Source organism: Oncorhynchus tshawytscha, linkage group LG01, assembly GCF_018296145.1.
Source record: "Oncorhynchus tshawytscha isolate Ot180627B linkage group LG01, Otsh_v2.0, whole genome shotgun sequence".
NCBI classification, from domain to species: Eukaryota; Metazoa; Chordata; class Actinopteri; order Salmoniformes; family Salmonidae; genus Oncorhynchus; species Oncorhynchus tshawytscha.
Genome location: NC_056429.1, coordinates 62318453 through 62342147, shown reverse-complemented (window position 1 = coordinate 62342147; position 23695 = coordinate 62318453). Strand labels below are relative to the sequence as shown.

Below are 23695 nucleotides of genomic sequence, written 5' to 3'. Positions count from 1 at the left end.
TCACCCAATGTGGTATGGATCTGCTATTTTCTATACTTTAGTACTGGAACCCCCAACAGAAGCTAGCCAGCTAACTAGCTACTAGCTCAGTTAGCCACTGCTAGTGGTCATCAGCTAACCTCAGCCCGGACAACTCCTGAAAGTCCGCACAGCGCGATTCAACCCAGAGCATATTGGACTGCTTTTTCTCTAAATCTCCGGATTCCTACAGCAAGCTCTGAATCTTTTCACCGGGATAATCGCAGCTAGCTAGCTGCTATCCGAGTGGCTACTCCTGGTGTCTCTGTCCCGAAGCAAGCACCAGATAGCCTGGAGCTAGCCTCGTGCAAGGATCATCTTCCGGCTAGCTGAAGAGGTCCATCAGCCACTTCTTGGGCTGCAATACCTATTTTGCAAATTGGCCTGGACCCCTTTTACTGCCGACACAGAGCCCTGCCGTTCCATCATGACTGATCTACCGACGTAATCTGCCCGAGGGGGTTTCAACAGGATCCTCCATCGCGACGTCCCCTGAAGGCCCATCTGCTAGCCTGCTAGCAGTGGCCCGTTAGCTGTCTAGAGCATATCGGACTGTTTGTTTTCTCTCTACCACTTCTCCACATCCCTACCACAAGCTCTGAACCTTTACACTGGATCATCGCAGCTAGCTAGCTGCTATCCGAGTGGCTACTCCTGGCTAACATACCTGTCCCGAAGCAAGCACCAGTTAGCCTGTAGCTAGTCCTGAGCTAGGGCCACCTCCTGGTTAGCTGAAGAGGTCCATCAGCAAATTTCTTGGGCTATAATACCTATTTTGCCAATTGGCCTGGACCCTTTTACAGCCCACACGGAGCCCTGCTGATCCATCACGACTAGTCTGCCGACGAACCGTCCGGAGGGCTTCAACAGACTCATCAGTCACAACGTCCCCTAAGGCCCTTCTGCTAGCCTGGCCCGCTAGCTGTCTGAATCACCATGTCTCCAGCTCGCCTAGCTACTCACTGGACCATATGATCACTCGGCTACGCATTCCTCTCCCTAATGTCAAAATGCCTTGTCCATTGCTGTTTTGATGAGTGATTATTGTCTTATTTCATTGAGCCCTGCTTAATATGCCTCAGGTAGCCCTTTTGTTCCAACTCCAACACATGCGGTGACATCACCTGGTTTAAATGGTGTCTCTAGAGACAAAACCTCTCTCATCGTCATTCAATGGCTAGGTTTACCTCCACTGTATTCACATCCTACCATACCCTTGTTTGTACATTATGCCTTGAATCTATTCTTCCGCGCCCAGAAACCTGCTCCTTTTACTCTCTGTTTCGAATGCACTAGACGACCAGTTCTTATAGCCTTTAGCTGTATCTTATCCTACTCCTCCTCTGGTGATGTAGAGGTTAATCCAGGCCCTGCAGCGTCTAGCTCGACTCCCATTTCCCAGGCGCTCTCATTTGTTGACTTCTGTAACCATAAAAACCTTGGCTTCATGCATGATAACATTAGAAGCCTCCTCCCTAAGTTAGTTATATTTACTGCTTTAGCACACTCCATCAACTTGATGTCCTAGCCGTGTCTGAATCCTGGCTTAGGGAGGCCACCAAATATCCTGAAATTTCCATCCCTAACTATAACATTTTCCGACAAGATAGAACTGCCAAATGGGGTGGAGTTGAAATCTACTGCAGAGATAGCCTGCAGAGTTCTGTCATACTATCCTGGTCTGTGCCCAAACAATTCGAGCTTCTACTTTTAAAAATCCACCTTTCCAGAAACAAGTCTCTCACCGTTGCCACTTGTTATAGATCACCCCCAGCACCCAGCTGTGCCCTGGACACCATATGTGAATTGATTGCCCCCATCTATCTTCAGAACTCATACTGTTAGGTGACCTAAACTGGGACATGCTTAACACCCCGGCCGTCCTACAATCTAAGTTAGACGCCCTCAATCTCACACAAATTATCAATAAACCTATCAGGTACTACCCCAAATCCATAAACACGGCACCCTCATAGATATCATCCTGACAAACCTGCCCTCTAAATACACCTCTGCTGTCTTCAACCAGGATCTCAGCGATCACTGTCTCATTGCCTCTGTCCATAATGGGTCTACAGTCAAACAACCACCCCTCTTCACTGTCAAAAGCTCCCTAAAACACTTCAGCGAGCAGACATTTCTAATCGACCTGGCCCAGGTATCCTGGAAGGATATTGACCTCATTCCGTCAGTAGAGGATGCCTGTTTATTCTTAAAAGTGCCTTCCTCACCATCTTAAAAAAGCATGCTACATTCAAAAAATGTTGAACCAGGAACATATTTAGCCCTTGGTTCACTACAGACCTGACTGCCCTTGACCAGCACAAAAACATCCTGTGGCATTCTGCATTAGCACTGAATAGCCCCCGCGATATGAAACTTTTCAGGGAAGTTAGGAACCAATATACACAGGCAGTTAGGAAAGCAAAAGCTAGCTTTTTCAAACAGAAATATGCATCCTGTAGCACAAACTCCAAACTCCAGCACAAACTCCAAAAAGTCCATGGAGAATAAGGCACCTCCTCCCTGCTGCATACTGCACTGAGGCTAGGAAACACTGTTACCACCGATAAATCCACGATTATTGAGCATTTTTCTACATCTGGCCATGCTTTCCACAGCTCTGCACCCCCCATAGGAACTTGCCCAAGCCTCCCCATTTCTCCTTCACCCAAATAGCTGATGTTATGAAAGAGCTGCAAAATCTGGACCCCTAAAAATCAGCTGGGCTAGACAATCTGGACCCTCTCTTTCTAAAATTATCCACCGCAATTGTTGCTACCACTAAAACTAGCCTGTTCAACCTCTTTCAAATCGTCTGAGATCCCCAAAGATTGGAAAGCTGCTGCGGTGATCACCCTCTTCAAAGGGGGAGACACTCTAGACCCAAACTGTTACAGACCTATATCTATCCTACCTTGCCTTTCTAAGGTCTTCGAAAACAGATCACTGACCATTTCAAATCTTACCGTACCTTCTTCACCATGCAATCTGGTTTCCAAGCTGGTCATGGGTGCACCTCAGCCACGCTCAAGGTCCTAAACAATATCATAACCGCCATCGATAAAATAAAAAACTGCGCAGCCGTATTCATCGACCTGGCCAAGGCATTCGATTCTGTCAATCACTGCATTCTTATCGACAGACTCAACAGCCTTGGTTTCTCAAATGACTGCCTCGCCAGGTTCACCAACTACTTCTCAGACAGAGTTAAGTGTGTTAAATCGGAGGGCCTGTTGTCCGGACCTCTGGTATTCTCTATGGGGGTGCCACAGGGTTCAATTTCTCTGTATACATCAATGATGTCGCTCTTGCTGCTGGTGATTCTCTGATCCACCTCTACACAGATGACACCATTCTGTATACTACATCTGTATACACAGATGACACTATGTTAACAAACCTCCAGACGATCTTCAATACCATACAACTCTCCTTCCGTAGCCTCCAACAGCTCTTCAATGCTAGTAAAACTAAATGCATGATCTTCAACCGATCGCTGCCCGCACCTGCCCGCCTGTCTAGCTTCACTACTCTGGATGGTTCTGATTTAGAATATGTGGACAACTACAAATACCTAGGTGTCTGGTTAGACTGCAAACTCTCCTTCCAGACTCGAATTAAGCATCTGCAATCCAAAATTAAATCTAGAATTGGCTTCCTATTTCACAACAAAGCATCCTTCACTCAAGCTGCCAAACATACCCTCATTAAATTGACTATCCTACCGATCCTTGACTTCTGCGATGTCATTTACAAAATAGCCTCCAACACTATACTCAGAAAATTGTATGCAGTCTATCACACTGCCAACTATTTTGTCACCAAAGCCCCATATACTACCCACCACTGCGACATGTATGCTCTTGTTGGCTGGCCCTCGCTTCATATTCGTCGCCAAACCCACCTGCTCCAGGTCATCTATAAGTCTTTGCTAGGTAAAGCCCCGCCTAATCTCAGCTCACTGGTCACCATAGCAGCACCCACCCTTTGCACCCCAGTATCTCTACTTGCACATTCATCTCCTGCACATCTATAACTCCAGTGTTTAATTGCTAAATTGTAATTACTTCACTATGGCCTATTTATTGCCTTACCTCCCCAATCTTACCTCATTTGCACATACTGTATATAGACTATATTTGTTTATTCCATGTGTAACTCTGTGTTGTTGTTTGTGTCTCACTGCTTTGCTTTATCTTGGCCAAAAAATAATAATAATAATAAAAGTACTGTGTCAAATGCCTCTGCATGTACGGTATTCTGCTGTATACTGCTATCAAAACCAATAGCAGGGAGTTTCCTGGATGACTGAAATCAACATTGACCTAATAGCAAGGTAGATAAACACTATATGTCATTCAGTGAATTGATCCAAAAAAAACATGATCACAAGGGTGTCAATTGTGTTAGAACAGAGCACTACTTATTTTCACATAGTTGTCAACATATAACACTATTTTAAGATGTTAGACATTCACTGTATTACAAGAAACAACTAGCAGGTCTTTTTCACTCTAGCAGCTTCACTCGTAGAAAAAAGGGTTCTATATAGAAACGTTTGGTTCTTTGGCCGAGTTTAATATGGATATAAATGTCAATGAAATGAAACAAGTTAAAGGAGAATGCTAGCTGTGATATCATTGTTGTGACTGGGTTAGCTTTTGTTAGCTGTTTTTACACTCTGGGTAGGGTTAGAACCCTAAAGGTTATTTGCCTTGACTGCATAAGAAGAAGAAGCTGGTTGAGAGAAATGACAAGTGTTTGCAAAGCTGTCATCAAGGCAAAGGGTGGCTAATTTGAAGAATCTCAAATATAAAATATATTTTGATTTGTTTAACCCCCTGATCACAATGTCCACACCCGCGTAAATCTAATCAGCACAATACAACAAATCCCCAACAAAATCAATCTGATTAAACTAGAGATATGTTTGTTTTGTGTGTATGGCGACCTTCCACATCTGTGGTGGAAGGAGGCTAAACTACAGCGGTTTTTGTCAGACCATGAGACATCTCTAAAATCGGTCTTCTCACGAAAACGTCTGTAGCATTTGAACGGTTTGGCCAATGGTAGGACCACTCTATGGAAAGATGAGACTGACAAACATGGTGGTGTATTCCGTATTGCTTTACGACCCCTGGAGTCAGTACCGCCAATCTGCCAACTTCTGTCTGTAGCATCCGAACAGTTTGGGCTACATACACACTAACATGACCCCACCATCGAAGATGAGACTCTCATGAACATGTACATGTTGTTCCGTTGGCTCTAGGATGCCCGCAAGCATAACAAGACTTGTCGGAGGGTAGCCCGGTACCAGTTTAAAAAATGAATGGAAGTAGTCTAGTGGCCAATTTTCTTACGTTAAATATGGGTAATTAAAAAAAAGATGAATTTCCTGATATTTCTTAGATATAGGTCAGACACTTTAAAATGGTTCATATCATGTTTTTCCATGTATGAATCTGTTATTCAATGTGTTGCTATGGGTTAATAGCACTAAAGCCAAATTCAATATGGTACTAACATTCCAAATCATACAGCCAAATAATCCTTGGAATGACCATCTTAAAACAATTCCATATGTTAGCTTGGTAATTAGCTAATTGTTAGAAGACTGTTGCTGACTGAGAGAAGGTATGTATTCATTTTTATAATATATTATGTATAGTAAGTCTTTGTGTTTTAATAGCCCAGTTAATCATTACATGACTTTTAACACACTATCTCTATGTTTTGCTCAGTCTGGTAGTAAACCAGAACTATCAGAGGCAGAGGATCTTTTTTGGCTGCTGGTGACAGTAAGTTGTTCTTCTACATCATAATAATTATATGTCTGCATAGGATTTTGTCTTAATTTTGTCATGCTTATTTCTAAATATTAATTCATATGAACTTATTTTTTCTTCTTCCCTGGAACCAGTCATACAACATCCTTTACAGTACTGGCAGTAGGTAGCCCAGCGGTGAAGGAGTTGGACATGTGGAAGGAGTTGGACCTGTAGCCGAAAGATAGGTGGCTGGTTGGAATCCCGGACCGGGCGCTGGAAGAAATTGGCAGAATTGATCTGATAATTGGAGGGCTGCTGGGTTCACATCCTCTAAACATCCCCCTACAGTTGGACCCTTGAGGAAGGCCCTTAACCCCACAACAGGCTCTCCAACCAGGGGCACTGCAGCTTAAACCTGTGCTCGACTACAGCTCGGCATTCAACACCATAGTACCCTCCAAGCTCGTCATCAAGCTCGAGACCCTGGGTCTCGACCCCGCCCTGTGCAACTGGGTACTGGACTTCCTGACGGGCCGCCCCCAGGTGGTGAGGGTAGGCAACAACATCTCCTCCCCGCTGATCCTCAACACTGGGGCCCCACAAGGGTGCGTTCTGAGCCCTCTCCTGTACTCCCTGTTCACCCACGACTGCGTGGCCACGCACGCCTCCAACTCAATCATCAAGTTTGCGGACGACACAACAGTGTTAGGCTTGATTACCAACAATGATGAGACGGCCTACAGGGAGGAGGTGAGGGCCCTCGGAGTGTGGTGTCAGGAAAATAACCTCACACTCAACGTCAACAAAACTAAGGAGATGATTGTGGACTTCAGGAAACAGCAGAGGGAACACCCCCCTATCCACATCGATGGAACAGTAGTGGAGAGGGTAGCAAGTTTTAAGTTCCTCGGCATATACATCACAGACAAACTGAATTGGTCCACTCACACAGACAGCATCGTGAGGAAGGCGCAGCAGCGCCTCTTCAACCTCAGGAGGCTGAAGAAATTCGGCTTGTCACCAAAAGCACTCACAAACTTCTACAGATGCACAATCGAGAGCATCCTGGCGGGCTGTATCACCGCCTGGTATGGCAACTGCACCGCCCTCAACCGTAAGGCTCTCCAGAGGGTAGTGAGGTCTGCACAACGCATCACCGGGGGCAAACTACCTGCCCTCCAGGACACCTACACCACCCGATGCTACAGGAAGGCCATAAAGATCATCAAGGACATCAACCACCCGAGCCACTGCCTGTTCACCCCGCTGTCATCCAGAAGGCGAGGTCAGTACAGGTGCATCAAAGCTGGGACCGAGAGACTGAAAAACAGCTTCTATCTCAAGGCCATCAGACTGTTAAACAGCCACCACTAACATTGAGTGGCTACTGCCAACACACTGTCAATGACACTGACTCTACTCCAGCCACTTTAATCATGGGAATTGATGGGAAATGATGTAAATATATCACTAGCCCCTTTAAACAATGCTACCTTATATAATGTTACTTACCCTACATTATTCATCTCATATGCATACGTAGATACTGTACTCTATATCATCGACTGCATCCTTTTGTAATACATGTATCACTAGCCACTTTAACTATGCCACTTGGTTTACATACTCATCTCATATGTATATACTGTACTCGATATCATCTACTGTATCTTGCCTATGCTGCTCTGTACCATCACTCATTCATATATCCTTATGTACATATTCTTTATCCCCTTACACTGTGTATAAGACAGTAGGTTTTTTGGAATTGTTAGTTAGATTACTTGTTCGTTATTACTGCACTGTCGGAACTAGAAGCACAAGCATTTCGCTACACTCGCATTAACATCTGCTAACCATGTGTATGTGACAAATAAAATTTGATTTGATTTGATTTGCTCATCCCAACTGTATGTGTGAGTTCTGCTGTTTTTTTTTGTTTTTTTGGTGGGGGGTTGAGAACAGAGCAGAAGCCACATTTTTGTTTTTAGCTGTAACTAATGGACAAAGTTGTATTGTATGCCAACCAGTGTTCTCACTATCGCCCACTATCTTACAAAACACAGATATTAAACTGCTTTCTAAAATGTTTTCTGCGTTCGACAAGACAGAGGGTTTGTTAAAAAAAATGTATCCTCAGACAACTATTATGCAGTATCTTAAATGCAGTATCTTAAATTCTTCATTAGAAACAACAGCTCCTTGGGCTGTGTTATCTCTAAAAGCTTTTGATAGACTAGAATTGTCATATCTCTGGTCTGTCTTGGAACTTATGGGAATTGACTCCAATTTCATTAATATGACTAAAATGCTATATGGCAATCCTTCAGCCATAGTTATTGCAGACAATATTGTATCTGCTCCATTCAGAATCATTAGAAACAGCAAACAGGGCAATCTAATTTCTCCCTTGCTATTTTATTATCCATGGAACTCCTGGCCCTAGCAAATTGTTAATCGAAGGAAATAACACACATTTCCCTAAAATCTAGTGATCACTTCATACGCAGACGATATTTTACTATATCAAGACCAATGTATCTCAATCACTCCAAAACATATTGAAGATCATAGATGAATTCAGCTTTGTCTCAAGTTATACAATTAATCTAACCAAATCAGCCCTACTGCCTCTCAAGACCCCGATGAAGGACTCCGTCTCTACTTATGGAATCCCAATCATTTCCCATTTAAAATATTTAGGAGTAGACATATTTCCTTCCTTAGATAAAACCAATACCAAAATCTTTCACAGAATGCTCAAATCAATTAAATCTAACCTCAGTAGATGTAATAACATCCCAGTTGTTTAACTGCAGAATATCTGTTGTCAGAATTAATATATTGCCACAGCTGAATTTCTGTAGTTCAATGCCTCCCATGGCACCACCTTCTGGCTATTGGGATAAAATTCATAGTGGGGTTTCAAAATATATATGGCAAGGTAAACAATCCCAGATACAATGTACAAACTTCAGGGAAAGACGTAGAAGGACTTTCCGTACCAAACCTTTAATTGTATTTCCAGGCACTAGCATTTCGCCCCTTCCTAAATTGGTTTAGACATGATCTTCTGCCCCCTGGTTGAGTGTAGAGATAAATATAAAACCAAATCAAATTTATTTATATAGCCCTTCGTACATCAGCTGATATCTCAAAGTGCTGTATGCTTTGGTCCTATTATTACTCACACAATGTATATTTGGCTGAAAATGGAAAAACAATGTAACTAGGAATGAAAATGGAATGACCATACTCCAATATGGGGGCTTTTCATTCCTAGTTACACAGTTTTTCCATTTTCAGCCAAATATACATTGTGTGAGTAATAATAGGACCAAAGCATAGTTTACATTGTTTAAGGAATATATCAGTGAAGAACACCTCTTCCAGGGCAATAGGAGACTCCATACAGCACTTTGCGATATCAGCTGATGTACGAAGGGCTATATAAATACATTTTGGCTGGGGGAATGGGATGGGAGGTTGGAGGCCCACTTGTTTTTTGTTTGCTTTTCCCATTTATACTGAATTTATTGTTACTTCAACTCTATATGTATTTCTTGATGTTGTTTTTCTTTTGAGTGGCAGCCTACGGGTACATGTTTTATAAATGTATACATTAACCATTTAAATGTACCTGTAACCCCTCCAACAACAAAAAACAACAAATAAAAACTTGGTAAAAAAAACACAAGAAACAGAGCCCTACTAGTTCAGCACTTCTGAATACATAAAGCGTTCATGAAGTCTTACCTCCAGAGAGAACTCTCAGTGAAAGCACCCAAGTTAAAGTCATACTGCTTCGTCAAGGTCAGGATCACCTAAAAATAAAAATAAAAAGCATTTTAATTGTATGCAATTGCAAGTACATCTATATCTACAATCAAGTGCACTTAAACCATGCATTTGCTGTGTCTAACAGCATGGGATATACACTATTATTGCTACATTACCATAAAATATAATCTTTGTATGACAGCACAATGATGAATGTTCCTCAGGTTGTCTAGATCAGCCAGTCTGTTGGTTGCAATGATCTGAACAGGCATGCAAGCTGTCAAGTGTCTTATCAGTATCTCATGTGGAATGATACCTACATGACGGTGGACTCCGAAAATCGTTCAGTGAACAACAAAATTAAGTATGGCCAGTATTCCTACCTTTCTTTCTCAATCTCTCACTCCCTCCTCTCTCTTATTAAGAATGGCTCTGCAATGGATAACAGCCATTTTATGGGCTCCTGACGGATTCTGCTATTTTGTGTGTTTTTGTGCACTGATCTGAACTTTTTTTAATACATAATGTTTCTGCCATCGTTTCCTATGACTGAAAAGAGCTTCTGGACATCAGAACAGTGATCACTAACCTCAATTTGGATGAAGATTTCTACTTCAACAAGTCAGATGCGCAGGACATACTCCTCACCCGGACCAGGCCCTAATCCCCGAGACTCGGAAAAGAAAAAGGCGGTGTAAGAGAGTGCGGGCTCCCTGATGAAGCTACGTCAGGGTGGCCGAAAACATAAACCGCCTCTGCCTTCCGTTCTATTGGCGAACATACAATCACTGGAGAACATACTGGACGAGCTCCGTTTGAGACTATCTTATCAACAGGACCTGAAGAACTGTAATATCCTATGTTTCTTGGTGTCGTGGCTGAACAAGGACAATATACATCTATCTGGTTTTACTAAGCACCGGCAAGACTGAACGGCAGCGTCGGGTAAGCTCAAAGGGGGAGGTGTGTGTCTCTTTATAAACAACAGCTGGTGCACAATCTATAACATTAAGGAACTCTCGAGGTTCAGCTCACCCGAACCAGAATACCTCATGATAAGCTAGGGATACCAAGATTTATTTTCCTGGGATAAATAACTGCGAGAAACAGTTAAATTATATAAAATTATTTATATGAAAAGCATGACGTTAAATGGAACTGTTCAATTATATGCAATGTCCAAATCTGGCTTCTCGAAGGGCCGCAGCCTACTCTGCTACAGTATACAGTGGCAAGAAAAAGTATGTGAACCCTTTGGAATTTCCTGGATTTCTGCATAAATTTGACATCAAATTTGATCTGATCTTCATCTAAGTCAAAACAATAGACAAACACAGTGTGCTTAAACTAATAACACATAAATTATTGTATTTTTCTTGTCTATATTGAATACATCATTTAAACATTCACAGAGTAGGTTGGAAAAAGTATGTGAACCCCAAGGCTAATGACTCCTCCAAAAGCTAATTGGAGTCGGGATTCAGCTAACCTGGAGTCGAATCAATGAGACGAGATTGGAGATGTTGGTTAGAGCTGCCTTGCCTATTAAAAAACATACAATTTGAGTTTGCTATTCACAAGAAGCATTGCCTGATGTGAACCATGCCTCAAACAAAAGAGATCTCAGAAGACCTAGAAATTGTCAAGAAACAGAAGATCTGGTACAACGCTGTGTACTACTCTCTTCACATAAGGCAACAACATATCTGACATGCTGATCCTCAACACGGTGGCCCCTCAGGGGTGTGTGCTTAGTCCCCTCTTGTACTCCCTATTCACCCATGACTGCGTGGCTTCTCACAGCTCCAACACCATTATAAAGTTTGCCGACGACACAACTGTGGTAGGCCTGATCACCAGCAACGATGAGACAGCCTATAGGGAGGTCTGAGGGCTGGCAGTGTGGTGCCAGGACAACAACCTTTCCCTCAATGTCAGCAAGACAAAGAAGCTGATCGTGGACAACAGGAAACAGAGGGCCGAGCATGCCCCCATTAATATCGACAGGCCTGTAGTGGATTGGGTCGAGAGCTTCAAGATTCTCCGTGTCACATCACTAATGATCTATGACGGTCCACACACATCAACACAGTCATGAAGAGGGCACGACAATGCCTCTTCCCCCTCAGGAGGCTGAAAAGATATGGCATGGGCCCTCAGATCCTCAAAAAGTTATACATCTGTAACATTAAGAGCATCTTGACTGACTGCATTACTGCTTAGTAAGGCAAATGCTTGGCACCCGACCGACCGCAAAGCGCTACAGAGGGTAAATGACTGGGGTCAAGCTCCCTGCCATCCAGGAACTCGATACCAGGTGTTGTCAGAGGAAGGCCCTAAAAACACTCCAGCCACCCAAGTAAAATACTTTTCTCTCTGCCACCACATGGCAAGCGGTCCTGATGCACCAAGTCTGGCTCCAACAGGACCCTGAACAGCTTCTACCCCCAAGCCATAATGCTGCTAAATAGTTATTTAAATAATTACCCAAATAGATACCTGGATTGACCCTTCTTGAACTACCTTTTGTACTCATCACATACGGTACTGTTCCTGTTTATTATCTGTCACTTTATTCCTAGTTATATGTACAGTGGCTTGTGAAAGTATTTACCCTCTTGGCATTTTTCCTATTTTGTTGCCTTACAACCTACAACCTGGAAATAAAAATATTTTTTTTGGGGGGGGTGTACCATTTGATTTACATAACATGCCTATCACTTGAACATACAAATAAAGGCATTTTAATTCATTATATGAAGAGTGCCTTGGTCCTCCTTTCTTTTTGATAACTAATTTACCCCTTTTACCAAAGAGCACCTTCTGTCTACCAAATCTACTATACCTTACCAGCGCTTCACTTCCTCCTCTCAAGTTAATCATAGCACTTGGGTAGTGCTTAGAAGAAGCAGCTCCACAGTCTTTTTTTCCTGTGTTTTGGGGACATTTTACAACTCATACTATGGATTTTACCTAAGAGGCTACAAGATTTTCCTATTCCCATGAAGAGGGTCAAAGGATTATTACCACTACCTCATTGCTAGATGAGATGACAGCCACAGAGAATACGGGAATGGACTTAAACAAGGCTTACAGAGACTTGTAACACCTTATGGAGAAAGACACCAAACTTGACCTCAATTCTATCACCTTGTCTGACTATTGGAGGAAAGGCCTAATCCCCAGAGGACTCCGTATTATGACGTTTCCAGCTAATGGAGCACAAGGTAAAACTGAATTGAGAGATAAATGGGAGGCTATTCTCATCAAGTGTTCTTTTGACCTAATGCTACTTCTAATAGAATAATCTAAAAAGGACGGACAAGTAGTCAAAACAGAAATTGAAGAAGTAAAAAGGAAAATCAGAGAGGAAGTTTTGATCTGTTTCTTTCAACTTTACGAGCAGTGACGATGAGGATCACCCCAGACACTCAGAGGCTAGCTCCTCCCAAGATTTTTTAGACCAGGAAGAGGAGTCACACAGGTTCCTCAACAAGAGAGGGAGAGGACGCAGAAGAATCCAACACGGAGGGGGAGGAAGAAATCAAGACTATTCAACCACATGAGCAGGACCAGAACAAGGCTGTGATCAACATTTCTGGAGAACCCCTTGATGATGATTGTGTAAAGGTCCTGTCTAAAGGACTGTCCTTTGCCCACACATACTCAACTAATGAATTCAATACAAAGATTGCCCTATCTGTACTGCTTGTACGTGAGTTTACCACTCCACTATGTCTCCCTGTCATGGCTTTTGCACCATTAGTACAGATACCAACACATCTTGACCACCAATGTCCATTTGATATCACAAACCTGTCCAGTAAAAATATCCTCTCCTGTTGTCCTGGTATTCAGTGGTTTGCAGAAAAAGATGTCTTCCTTAATTGACCCCTCATAAACGTAACGGACATGTACCAGGAGCTGTGCCAGGCCCACCACATCTGTTGACTCATCCAGCTGTAACGCATAGAATTCACTGGCTTGTATGCAAAGCAGTAATTTTTTCAAAACATCTCCTGCCATATCACTGATGCGTCATGAAACAGTGCTGTTTGATGAAGTCATTGTCTGTATAGTTTTTTGCGCCTTTTCCCCCAGTATTTTCCCAGCCATATCCGCGGCAGCAGGAAGAATTAAGTCCTCCACGATAGTATGGGGCTTGCCTGTCCTAGCTACTCGGTAGCGCACCATATAAGATGCTTCTAGCCCCTTATTAATGGTATCTGTTGCTTTTAAACATGTCTTACTTCTCCAAAGTCGTCTTGATTCTTACTAAAAAAAACTCCTGTGGCTTATTTTTCTAATTGGCCTGTTTCATTTCTAAATGTCTGCGCAAGAGTGAAGGTTTCATCGAGTTGTGAGAGCTTTTGCACATATAACACACTGAGGCTGAGGAAGGGCACTACTCACCATATAATTGAACCCCAAATCAATCTAGTTCTCATCATATTTCCAACTCTATGATGGTCCAATGTCCCTGTCTGTTGTTCGGTGCTTTCGTAAGGGGGCAGTAGCTCTTCGGCTGCATCAGATTCACAACTGTCAGTGTCCATGCTAGCTAGGCTAGCAACAAATGTAGAATTACTGACGCTGGCACTGGATGTGCTCGTGGAAGCAGTACAACTTGTGTCTTCGACAGGTGCAGGTGTAGCACTGCTGGTAGTAGCAGTACTACCAGTAGAGCTGGTATGTGTCTATGGCCACGGGCCTTACGTTTTTTAACCATTCATCTATTTTAGAGCAAATAGAATGAGCAGCAGCTACGTTTGGCTACATATGGACCGTTAGTGGAATTCCTACGAGAGAGCAACGGTTAATGTGATGTTAATTATTTGACATTGTGTTTTTATTTAGCTGAACACTAGATGGTATAATTTTATTTTTGGGAGTGAAACGAGGCTACTCAAGAAATTAAAAAAACTCACCCTAATGTATAGCCCCTTTGGAAAATCTAAATGGACTGTTTGAAAATGTGAATCACATTTTTATTTCGCATACCCCTGACGGCATTGCACACCCCAGTTTGGGAATAACCGTTCTAAATGATTCTGTGCTTCCAACATTGTGGCAACGGTTTGGGGAAGGCCCTTTCCTGTTTCAGCATGACAATGCCCCTGTGCCAAAAGCGAGGTCCATACAGAAATGGTTTGTCGTGATTGGTGTGGAAGAACTTGACTAGCCTGCACAGAGCCCTGACCTCAAAGTATTCGAACACCTTTGGGATGAATTGGAACGCCGACTGCGAGCCAGGCCTAATTGCCCAACATCAGTGCAAGGCCTCACTGATGCTCTTGTGGCTGAATGGAAGCAAGTCCCTGCAGCAATGTTTTAACATCTAGTGGAAAGCCTTCCTGGAAGAGCGGAAGCTATTGTAGCAGCAATGGGGGGGGTCCACCTCCATAAGAATGCCCATGAAAGTGAAAGAGAACAAGAGAGAGGGGGTAGAAAGAGAGTGAGGGAGAAAGAGCCGGAGAGAGAGCAGAAGATAAATATCAAGAGAGGAGCAACAATGTGCCGTTACATCATAAATTAAAAATGGAGACTGAAAGAAAGCTAAATTACAGTGAGTTTAAACACATTAACCCTGTGGGACCCATAGAACGAGTCATTAAACCAAAAAAGCCACACAAGAATTAGAGAACAATGCCAAAACCCAATATACCCATCAAACAACTCTTCTCGGCTTAGATTATCTCCATTCCAGGTTAATTAACCAATCCATGAAAGAGAAAGATAACCATTTACATAACTAAATGTGCCATGTCTGCAAGGACCAACAACAGAGTCAGAAGTAATTTGGAATACAGATTTAGTTAAATGGCTCCAATGTTCTAACTAATTGCATCTGAAAAAATGAGAGGAGGAAAAAAGTCCCACCAAACAGTGTAGGCTAGTATTAGTTTCTTCATGTGTTGCTGGTTATGATGGGTCAGAGGCAAAGGAGCCTGATACTTAGTATGGTAAATAACATCTGTCTGTAATAAAAACTCTTTCCTGTAGGGAATGCTTTATAATGAAGCCATATCATATCACACCGAAAGGCATTGGTTGTCCTTCATTTTCACAACGTAAGTGATGCCAAAGGCATTGTACCATAATTCTCATTAATTTCACCCTTCATTAGACTTGTAGGGAACAAATCATACAATTCCATAGATGATCTGTTGATTTGACTGTAATTGACCCTAACACAAGGGTCAGGGTAAGATTTGGGTTTAGGCTAAGCATAGACAACGGAGACAATGTTGTCTAAATTGTGAGAGCATCGCCCACATCTTTTGTTTCTCCCCATTAGCTGTATGACTGTTAACTAACAATGACCCATAGAATTAGGTCAACGGCAATCCACCGCAGGGCCAGCAGGCTGCCCAGGCAGATGACTAAGAGGAAAAATTGTCCTAAGTGGATTCATCACGGGTACATAATTGGAAACAAAATGTTCGTACATCCCTCTCATTATTGTTAGCCAGATCAACTGCAGCTCATGTCAATAGAGAATAACTACTATACATGCAAATAGTGCAGCGACCGGGGACCAAGCAGCAATGAACCTCTAACATACTGTATATGTAATGCTTGGCTATTGATGTTGCAGAAGGCACATTGCAAATTCAATCATTTGTATGATGCAGTATTGCACTTACGTAAATACCCATAACAAACAAGAATGGTAGCAAAACTTATTTTGAGCCTTCTCGGTAAGTACAATTTAATACATATGATCACTCACTTGCGTACATGAAATTAAGTAAGAACCCTGGAAGGTCAAAAGCAGTGCATTTATTCCTGTTTTATTGATGTGGGGAGAGCCTTGCCCAAGGAAAGTCAACCAATCATTTTCAGAATGGCTCCCACTCTCTGTGGAGATCAGTCATCCCTTATCTTAACATTTTATTATTGTTTTTTTGTTGTTGTTAGAATTGACTCTGAGTGCCTGATTTTGTTCCTGATTGAATTCCAATCCTGTATCTTTTGCGAAACACCACGGCACAACGAGCAGATAGAAACATTAAAGTTATATTACAAGCGCTGTTCGCCAATGCAGAAATTTTGAATCTTTGGAGATGCTTGAATGGACACACGCCAAGGCAACAGAGGTATTCAAGACATAATTTCCTTTTGATATACATTGTGATACGAGCTGGACATCTCTCTCTCTCGCACTTCTGACAAAATCACTTCGCCATGCTACCAGTTCACTAGGTTTCCAGCCGAGGTCGGAAAACTCTGAAATTCAAAGTGTTCTCGTTGGTTGGGGACGAGGTTTAGTCAAGAATAACTCATGTAGCAAGAGTTGGCCAAGCAGCAGTCAAACATGGATTGCACCAGTGGTTATTTAATTTAACAGAGGTAGGAAGGACAACTTGGCCAATGCTATTTAATTCAAACTAGAAACATTAAGTTTGAATAGGACTTGTCATGCTTTCTAACTACATCCCTCCAATCTTCCACTGGACCATACTGTAAGAAGACTACATCCCTCAAATATCACTTTATTCTAATGGTGTAGATAGTTGTTCGATATGATCAGTCATCTTGACAGTCACCTCCAGTTTGTATGAGAAGTGTGGAACACTGAAATACAAACCTTCTCTGGATAGAAGACTGCAGACACTTTTATGTTGGACTGGTGCTTTTCAGAGTAACCTAAGGGGCCCAACACAGGATTTAAATACAATTTCAAGGGACACCCACACTGGCGTTGGGAAGTTTCTCTGGGGCCCCACAAAATCGGAGTATGCCCCCCTCCCAAAAAAGCTTCTTTTTTTTAACGTGACAGCCACTCACAAAGTATAGACTACTGATCTCTGCCCATGGTTCTGAAATAGCGACATCTACGCAGTTTCCTATCAATAGGCTATTGGAGTATGTGGTGCTAGCGCTTGTAGTAGCCTATAGCTTTGCTTAAATGTATAGATATTTTTATTTATTTGGTAGTTATTTTCTCATGTTAAGCCTAACATTTATGTTTCACGAAGATTTAGGCCTATGGTGTCACAATGCTGCTATTTAGAATGCTGGCTGGCAGCAACAACGTATTCACTTGTTGTCACACCCTGACCATAGTTTGCTTTGTATGTTTCTATGTTTTGGTTGGTCAGGGTGTGATTCGAGTGGGCATTCTATGTTGGATGTCTTGTTTGTCTATTTCTATGTCTGGCCTGATATGGTTCTCAATCAGAGGCAGGTGTTAGTCATTGTCTCTGATTGGGAACCATATTTAGGTAGCCTGGGTTTCACTGTGTGTTTGTGGGTGATTGTTCCTGTCTCTGTGTTTTGCACCAGATAGGACTGTTTTAGGTTTTCGCACATTTGTTGTTTTGTTAGATTATTTTGTGTACAGTTTCTTTATTAAAGTACAATGAATAACACCCACGCTGCATTTTGGTCCGCCTCTACTTCACCTACAGAAAACCGTTACACTTGTTTAGTAATTAAAGTAGGAAATTCAAACATTGCAGATTGTAAAAATACATTTTTGATGCAACAGCAAACTAATCAGTAACTAATAACTGTTTTTTAATATACAGTATACACACAACCGTCCTGTAGGCATTTGCCCATAGCCTACATTAGCCGCAATCGCGTTCTCGCAGCTAGGCTAGAACGTTTGTGCTGTACCAAACCAGTCTATTAATGCCAAATAAAACAATCAGTCCACCGTCAAAAGAATAGCTGACTAGGTTATTCTTTCATTATGCAGACAATGCAGTCTATCCTACATGGTCTGCTAGCCTCTCTATAGCTACGTATATCAAGCATTTAGCTGGTAGCCTATTTACACTGAATAAACATATAAACGCAAACATGAAACAATTTCAAAGAGTTACAGTTCATATAAGAATATCAGTCATTTGAAATACAGTGCTTTCTGAAAATATTCGGAAACCTTGCTTTTTCCACATATGGTAATGTTACAGCCTTATTCTAAAATGTATTAAATAAAATGTTTTCCTCATCAATTAATGAATAAGTGAAAACAGGTTTTTAGAAATAGTAGCAAATGTATTAATAATTAAAAACAGAAATACCTTATTTACATAAGTATTCAGACCCTTTGCTATGAGACTCGGAATTGAGCTCAGGTATATCCTGTTTCTATTGATCATCCTTGAGATGTTTCTACAAATTGATTGGAGTCGAACTGTGGTAAATTCAAATGATTGAAAAGGCACACACCTGTCTATATAAGGTCCCAAAGTTGACAGTGTATGTCAGAGCAAAACCCAAGCAATGAGGTCAAAGGAATTGTCCGTAGAGCTTCGAGACAAAATAATGTCGAACCACCGATCTGGGGAAGGGTACCAAAAAATATCTGCAGCATTGAAGGTCCCCAAAAACACAGCGGCCTCCATCATTCTTAAATGGAAGAAATTTGGATCCACCAAGACGCTTCCTAGAGTTGGCCACCCAGCCAAACTGAGCAATCGGTGGAGAAGGGCTTTGGTCAGGTAGGTGACCAAGAACCCGATGGTCACTCTGACAGAGCTCCAGAGTTCCTCTGTAGAGATGGAAGAACCTTCCAGAAGGGACAACCATCTCTGCAGCAGTCTACCAATCTGGCCTTTATGCTATAGTGGCCAGATGGAAGCCACTCCTCACTAAAAGGCACATGACAGCCTGCTTGGAGTTTGCCAAAAGGCACTTAAAGGACTCAGACCATGAGAAACAAGATTCTCTGGTCTGATGAAACCAAGATTGAACTCTTTGGCCTGAATACCAAGCGTCACGTCTGGAGGAAACCTGGCAACATCCCAACGGTGAAGCATGGTGGTGGCAGCATCATGCTGTGCAGATGTTTATCAGTGGCAGGGACTGGGAGACTAGTCAGGATCGAGGGAAAGATGAACAGAGCAATGAACAGAGAGAACTTTGATGAAAACCTGCTCCAGAGAGCTTAGGACATCAGACCGGGGTGAAGGTTCACCTTCCAACAGAACAACGACCCTAAGCACACAGCCAAGACAATGCAGGAGTGGCTTCAGGACATGTCTCTGAATGTCCTTGAGTGGCCCAGCCAGAGCCCGGACTTGAAACCAATCGAACATCTCTGGAGAGCCCTGAAAATAGCTCTGCAGCAACACTCCCCATCCAACCTAACAGAGCTTGAGAGGATCTGCGGAGAAGAATGGGAGAAACTCCCTTTATACAGGTGTGCCGAGGTTGTAGCGTAATACACAAGAAGACTCAACGCTGTAATCACTCCCAAAGGTGCTTCAACAAAGTAAAGGTTCTGAAAACCTATGTAAACATGATACTTCAGTTAGTTTTTTTATTTAAATTTGCACCAAAAAAACAACTGATTTTGAAATGTGAAAATGTGAAAAAAGTCAAGGGGTCTAAATGCACTGTAAATTCATTAGGCCCTAATTAAAGGATTTCACATGACTGGGAATACAAATACCTTTAAAAAAAAGGTAGGGTAGTGGATCAGAAAACCAGTCAGTATCTGGTGCAACCACCATTTGCCTAAGGCAGCACGACACATCTCCTTTGCATAGAGTTGATCAGGCTGTTGATTGTGGCCTGTGGAATGTTTTCCCAGTCCTCTTCAATGGCTGTGCGAAGTGGCATGATATTGTCGAACTCAAATGCACAAATACACAACAATACAAGGGATGAGACCCATAATAACAAGAGCACAATACACACAGTACGAAAGCCGAAATAACAACGCACATGTACTCAGACCAAAGGACATGGGAACAATAACCGACAAGACAATGGTGAACAGAGGTCAAATATATACAATTACTACTCAGGGGAATTGGAATCAGGTGTGCGTAATGAGACAGTTCAGTGACTCCTAGAGGCTGGTGACGTAGACCTCCGGAACTGGTGCACGGAATGAGCAGCAGTACCAGGGGAATCCGTGACATATACATATATATTTATATACAGTACCAATCAAAAGTTTGGACACACCTACTCATTCAAGGGTTTTTCTTTATCTTTACTATTTTCTACATTATAGAATAATAGTGAAGGCATCAAAACTAAGAAATGACACATATGGAATCACGTAGTAACCAAAAAAGTGTTAAACAAATCAAATATATTTTAGATTTTACATTGTTCAAAGTAGTCACCCTTTGCCTTGATGACAGCTTTGCACACGATAAGCATTCTCTCAACCAGCTTCACCTGGAATGCTTTTCCAACAGTCTTGAAGTAGTTCCCACGCATGCTGAGCACATGTTGGATCATTTTCCTTCACTCTGCAGTCCACCTCATCCCAAACCATCTCAATTTGGTTGAGGTCGGGTGCTTGTGGAGGTCAAGTCATCTGATGCAGCACTCCTTCTTGGACAAATAAGCCTTACACTGCCTGGAGGTGTGTTGGGTCATTGTCCAGCTGAAAAACAAATTATAGTCCCACTAAGTGCCCTTTAGTAGTGGTTTCTTTGCAGCAATTCGACCACGAAGGCCTGATTCACGCAGTCTCCTCTGAACAGTTGATGTTGAAATGTGTCTGTTACTTTGTGAAGTATTTGTTTGGGTTGCAATTTCTGAGGCTGGTATCTCTAATGACTTTATCAACTGCAGCAGAGGCAACTCTGGGTCTTCCTTTCCTGTGGCGGTCCTCATGAGAGACAGTTTCATCATAGCACTTAATGATCTTTGCGACTGCACAAGTTCTTCTAATTTTCTGGATTGACTGACCTTCATGTCTTAAAGTAATGATGGACTGTTGTTTCTCTTTGCTTATTTGAGCTATTCTTCCAAAAATATGGACTTGTTTTTTTACCACATAGGGATATCTTCTGTATACTACCCCTACCTTGTCACAACACAGTGGATTGGGTCAAACGCATTTAGAAGGAAAGAAATTCCACAAAATAACTTTTAATCAGGCAAACCTGTTAATTGAAATGCAGGTGACTACAGTACCTCATGACTACCTCATAAAGCTGGTTGAAAGAATGCCAAGAGTGTGCAAAGTTGTCATCAAGGCAAAGGGTGGCTACTTTGAAGAATATCAAATATAAAATATACTTTGATTTGTTTAACACTTATTTTGTTACTGCATGATTCCATATGGGTTATTTCATAGTTTTGATGTCTTCACTACTTTTCTTCAACGTAGAAACTGGTAAAAACACAGAAAAACCCTTGAATCAGTAAGTGTGTCCAAACTTCTGACTGGTACTGTATATTTACAGTTAAAGTCAGAAGTGTCCATACAACTTAGCCAAATACATTTAAAATCAATTCTTCACGATTCCTGACATTTAATCCTAGTAAAATTCCCTGTCGGTCAGTCAGGATCACCAATTATTTTAAGAATGTGAAATGTCAGAATAATAGTAGAGAGAATGATTTATTGAAGCTTTTATTTCCATAGTCTGTCTTTCTTTATGGCAGTTTTGGAGCAGTGGCCTCTAACTTGCTGAGCGGCCTTTCGGGTTATGTCAATATAGGACTCGTTTTACTGTGGCTATAGATACTTTTGTACCTGTTTCCTCCAGCATCTTCAAAAATTCCTTTGCTGTTGTACTTGGATTGATTTACACTTTTTGCAACAAAGTACGTTCATCTCTAGGAGACAGAACGCTTCTCCTTCCTGGGTGGAATGACGGCTGCATGGTCCCATAGTGTATATACTTGCGTACTATCGTTTCAGGCGTTTGAAAATTGCTCCCAAGGATGAACCAGACTTGTAGAGGTCTACAATTTATTTTCTGAGGTCTTGGCTGATTTCTTTTGATTTTCCCATGATGTCAAGCAGAGGCACTGAGTTTGAAGGTAGGCCTTGAAATACATCCATAAGAAATGCATCCTGTCACGGTCGTCCTCCTCTTCATCTGAAGAGGAGAGGCGAGAAGGATCGGAGGACCAAAATGCAGCGTGATATGTGTTCATGCTGAATGTTTAATTAAAGAAAGAACTGAACACTGAATCACTATACAAAAACAGTAAACAAAATAACAAACATGAAGCTAATGCGAGCTGCGCTGAAACAAGCCATCAACATAGACAATCACCCACAAACAAACAGTGCAACCCAGGCTACCTAAGTATGATTCTCAATCAGAGACAACTAATGACACCTGCCTCTGATTGAGAACCATACAAGGCCGAAACATAGAAATACCCAAGTCATAGAAAAACAAACATAGACTGCCCACCCCAACTCACGCCCTGACCATACTAAATAATGACAAAACAAAGGAAATAAAGGTCAGAACGTGACACATCCATAAGAAATATGTACATAAGTACATCTCCATTTGACTCAAATTGTGTCAATCAGCCTATCAGAAGCTTCTAAAGCCATGACATAATTTTCTGGAATTTTCCAAGCTGTTTAAAGGCACAGTCAACTTAGTGTATGTAAACTTCTGACCCACTAGAATTGTGATACAGTGAGTTATAAGTGAAATAATCTGTCTGTTAACAATTGTTGGGAAAATTACTTGTGTCATACACGAAGTAGATGTCCTAACCGACTTGCCAAAACTATAGTTTGTTAACAAGAGATTTGTGCAGTGGTTGAAAAACGAGTTTTAATGACTCCAACCTAAGTGTATGTAAACTTCCGATTTCAACTGTATATCCTATTCTGATGCTCTAAATGTTCAGTTTCTAAGTCCATCCATATAGAGGTAACAATTATTTTATTTATTTGTCATATTCTCAGCCAGAGCTCCCTATAATTGTATCTCAATCTTTGAGGAAATGGCAGGGTTGATTCGAGAAACAGGAGAACCAAGTGTGGAGGAGGTCTATAAAGAACATATCATTATGCAGGAGGTAAAAAAAACTAAATGTATGTTATATTTACATCACCTGTCAAAAAATAAAACAGATTTTCTATTTCCTTCAAGGTCAAACTGTCTTTGCATCAAATGAAGGAGACATAAAGCATTTTGCTGCAACATAAGAGAGGGTAATCGCAACATAAACTCAGCAAAAAAAGAAACCGAGAGACTGAAACCTTGCACATTTTCAGACTGCTGCCCTATCTAGATAGTCATTGAACACTGATCACTTTAATAATGTTTACATACTGTTTTACCCACCTCCTATGTACAGTGCCATTAAAAAAGGATTTGCCCCCTTTCTAATTTTCTCTATTTTTGCATATTGCTGAAACTGAATGTTATCAGATCTTCAAC

At 41.8% G+C, this 23695-nt stretch overlaps 1 protein-coding gene across 2 annotated transcripts in view; it reads right to left on the bottom strand.

The window, feature by feature from the left end:
* LOC112254599 (VPS10 domain-containing receptor SorCS3) overlaps positions 1–23695 on the bottom strand; it is a 66366-nt gene that overhangs the window by 33152 nt on the left and 9519 nt on the right. For both annotated transcript variants that reach the window (XM_024427320.2, XM_024427312.2), the window contains exon 2: positions 9549–9616. In XM_024427320.2, coding sequence (XP_024283088.1) covers positions 9549–9616 — 68 coding nt within the window. The remainder of the gene's footprint in view (positions 1–9548; positions 9617–23695) is intronic.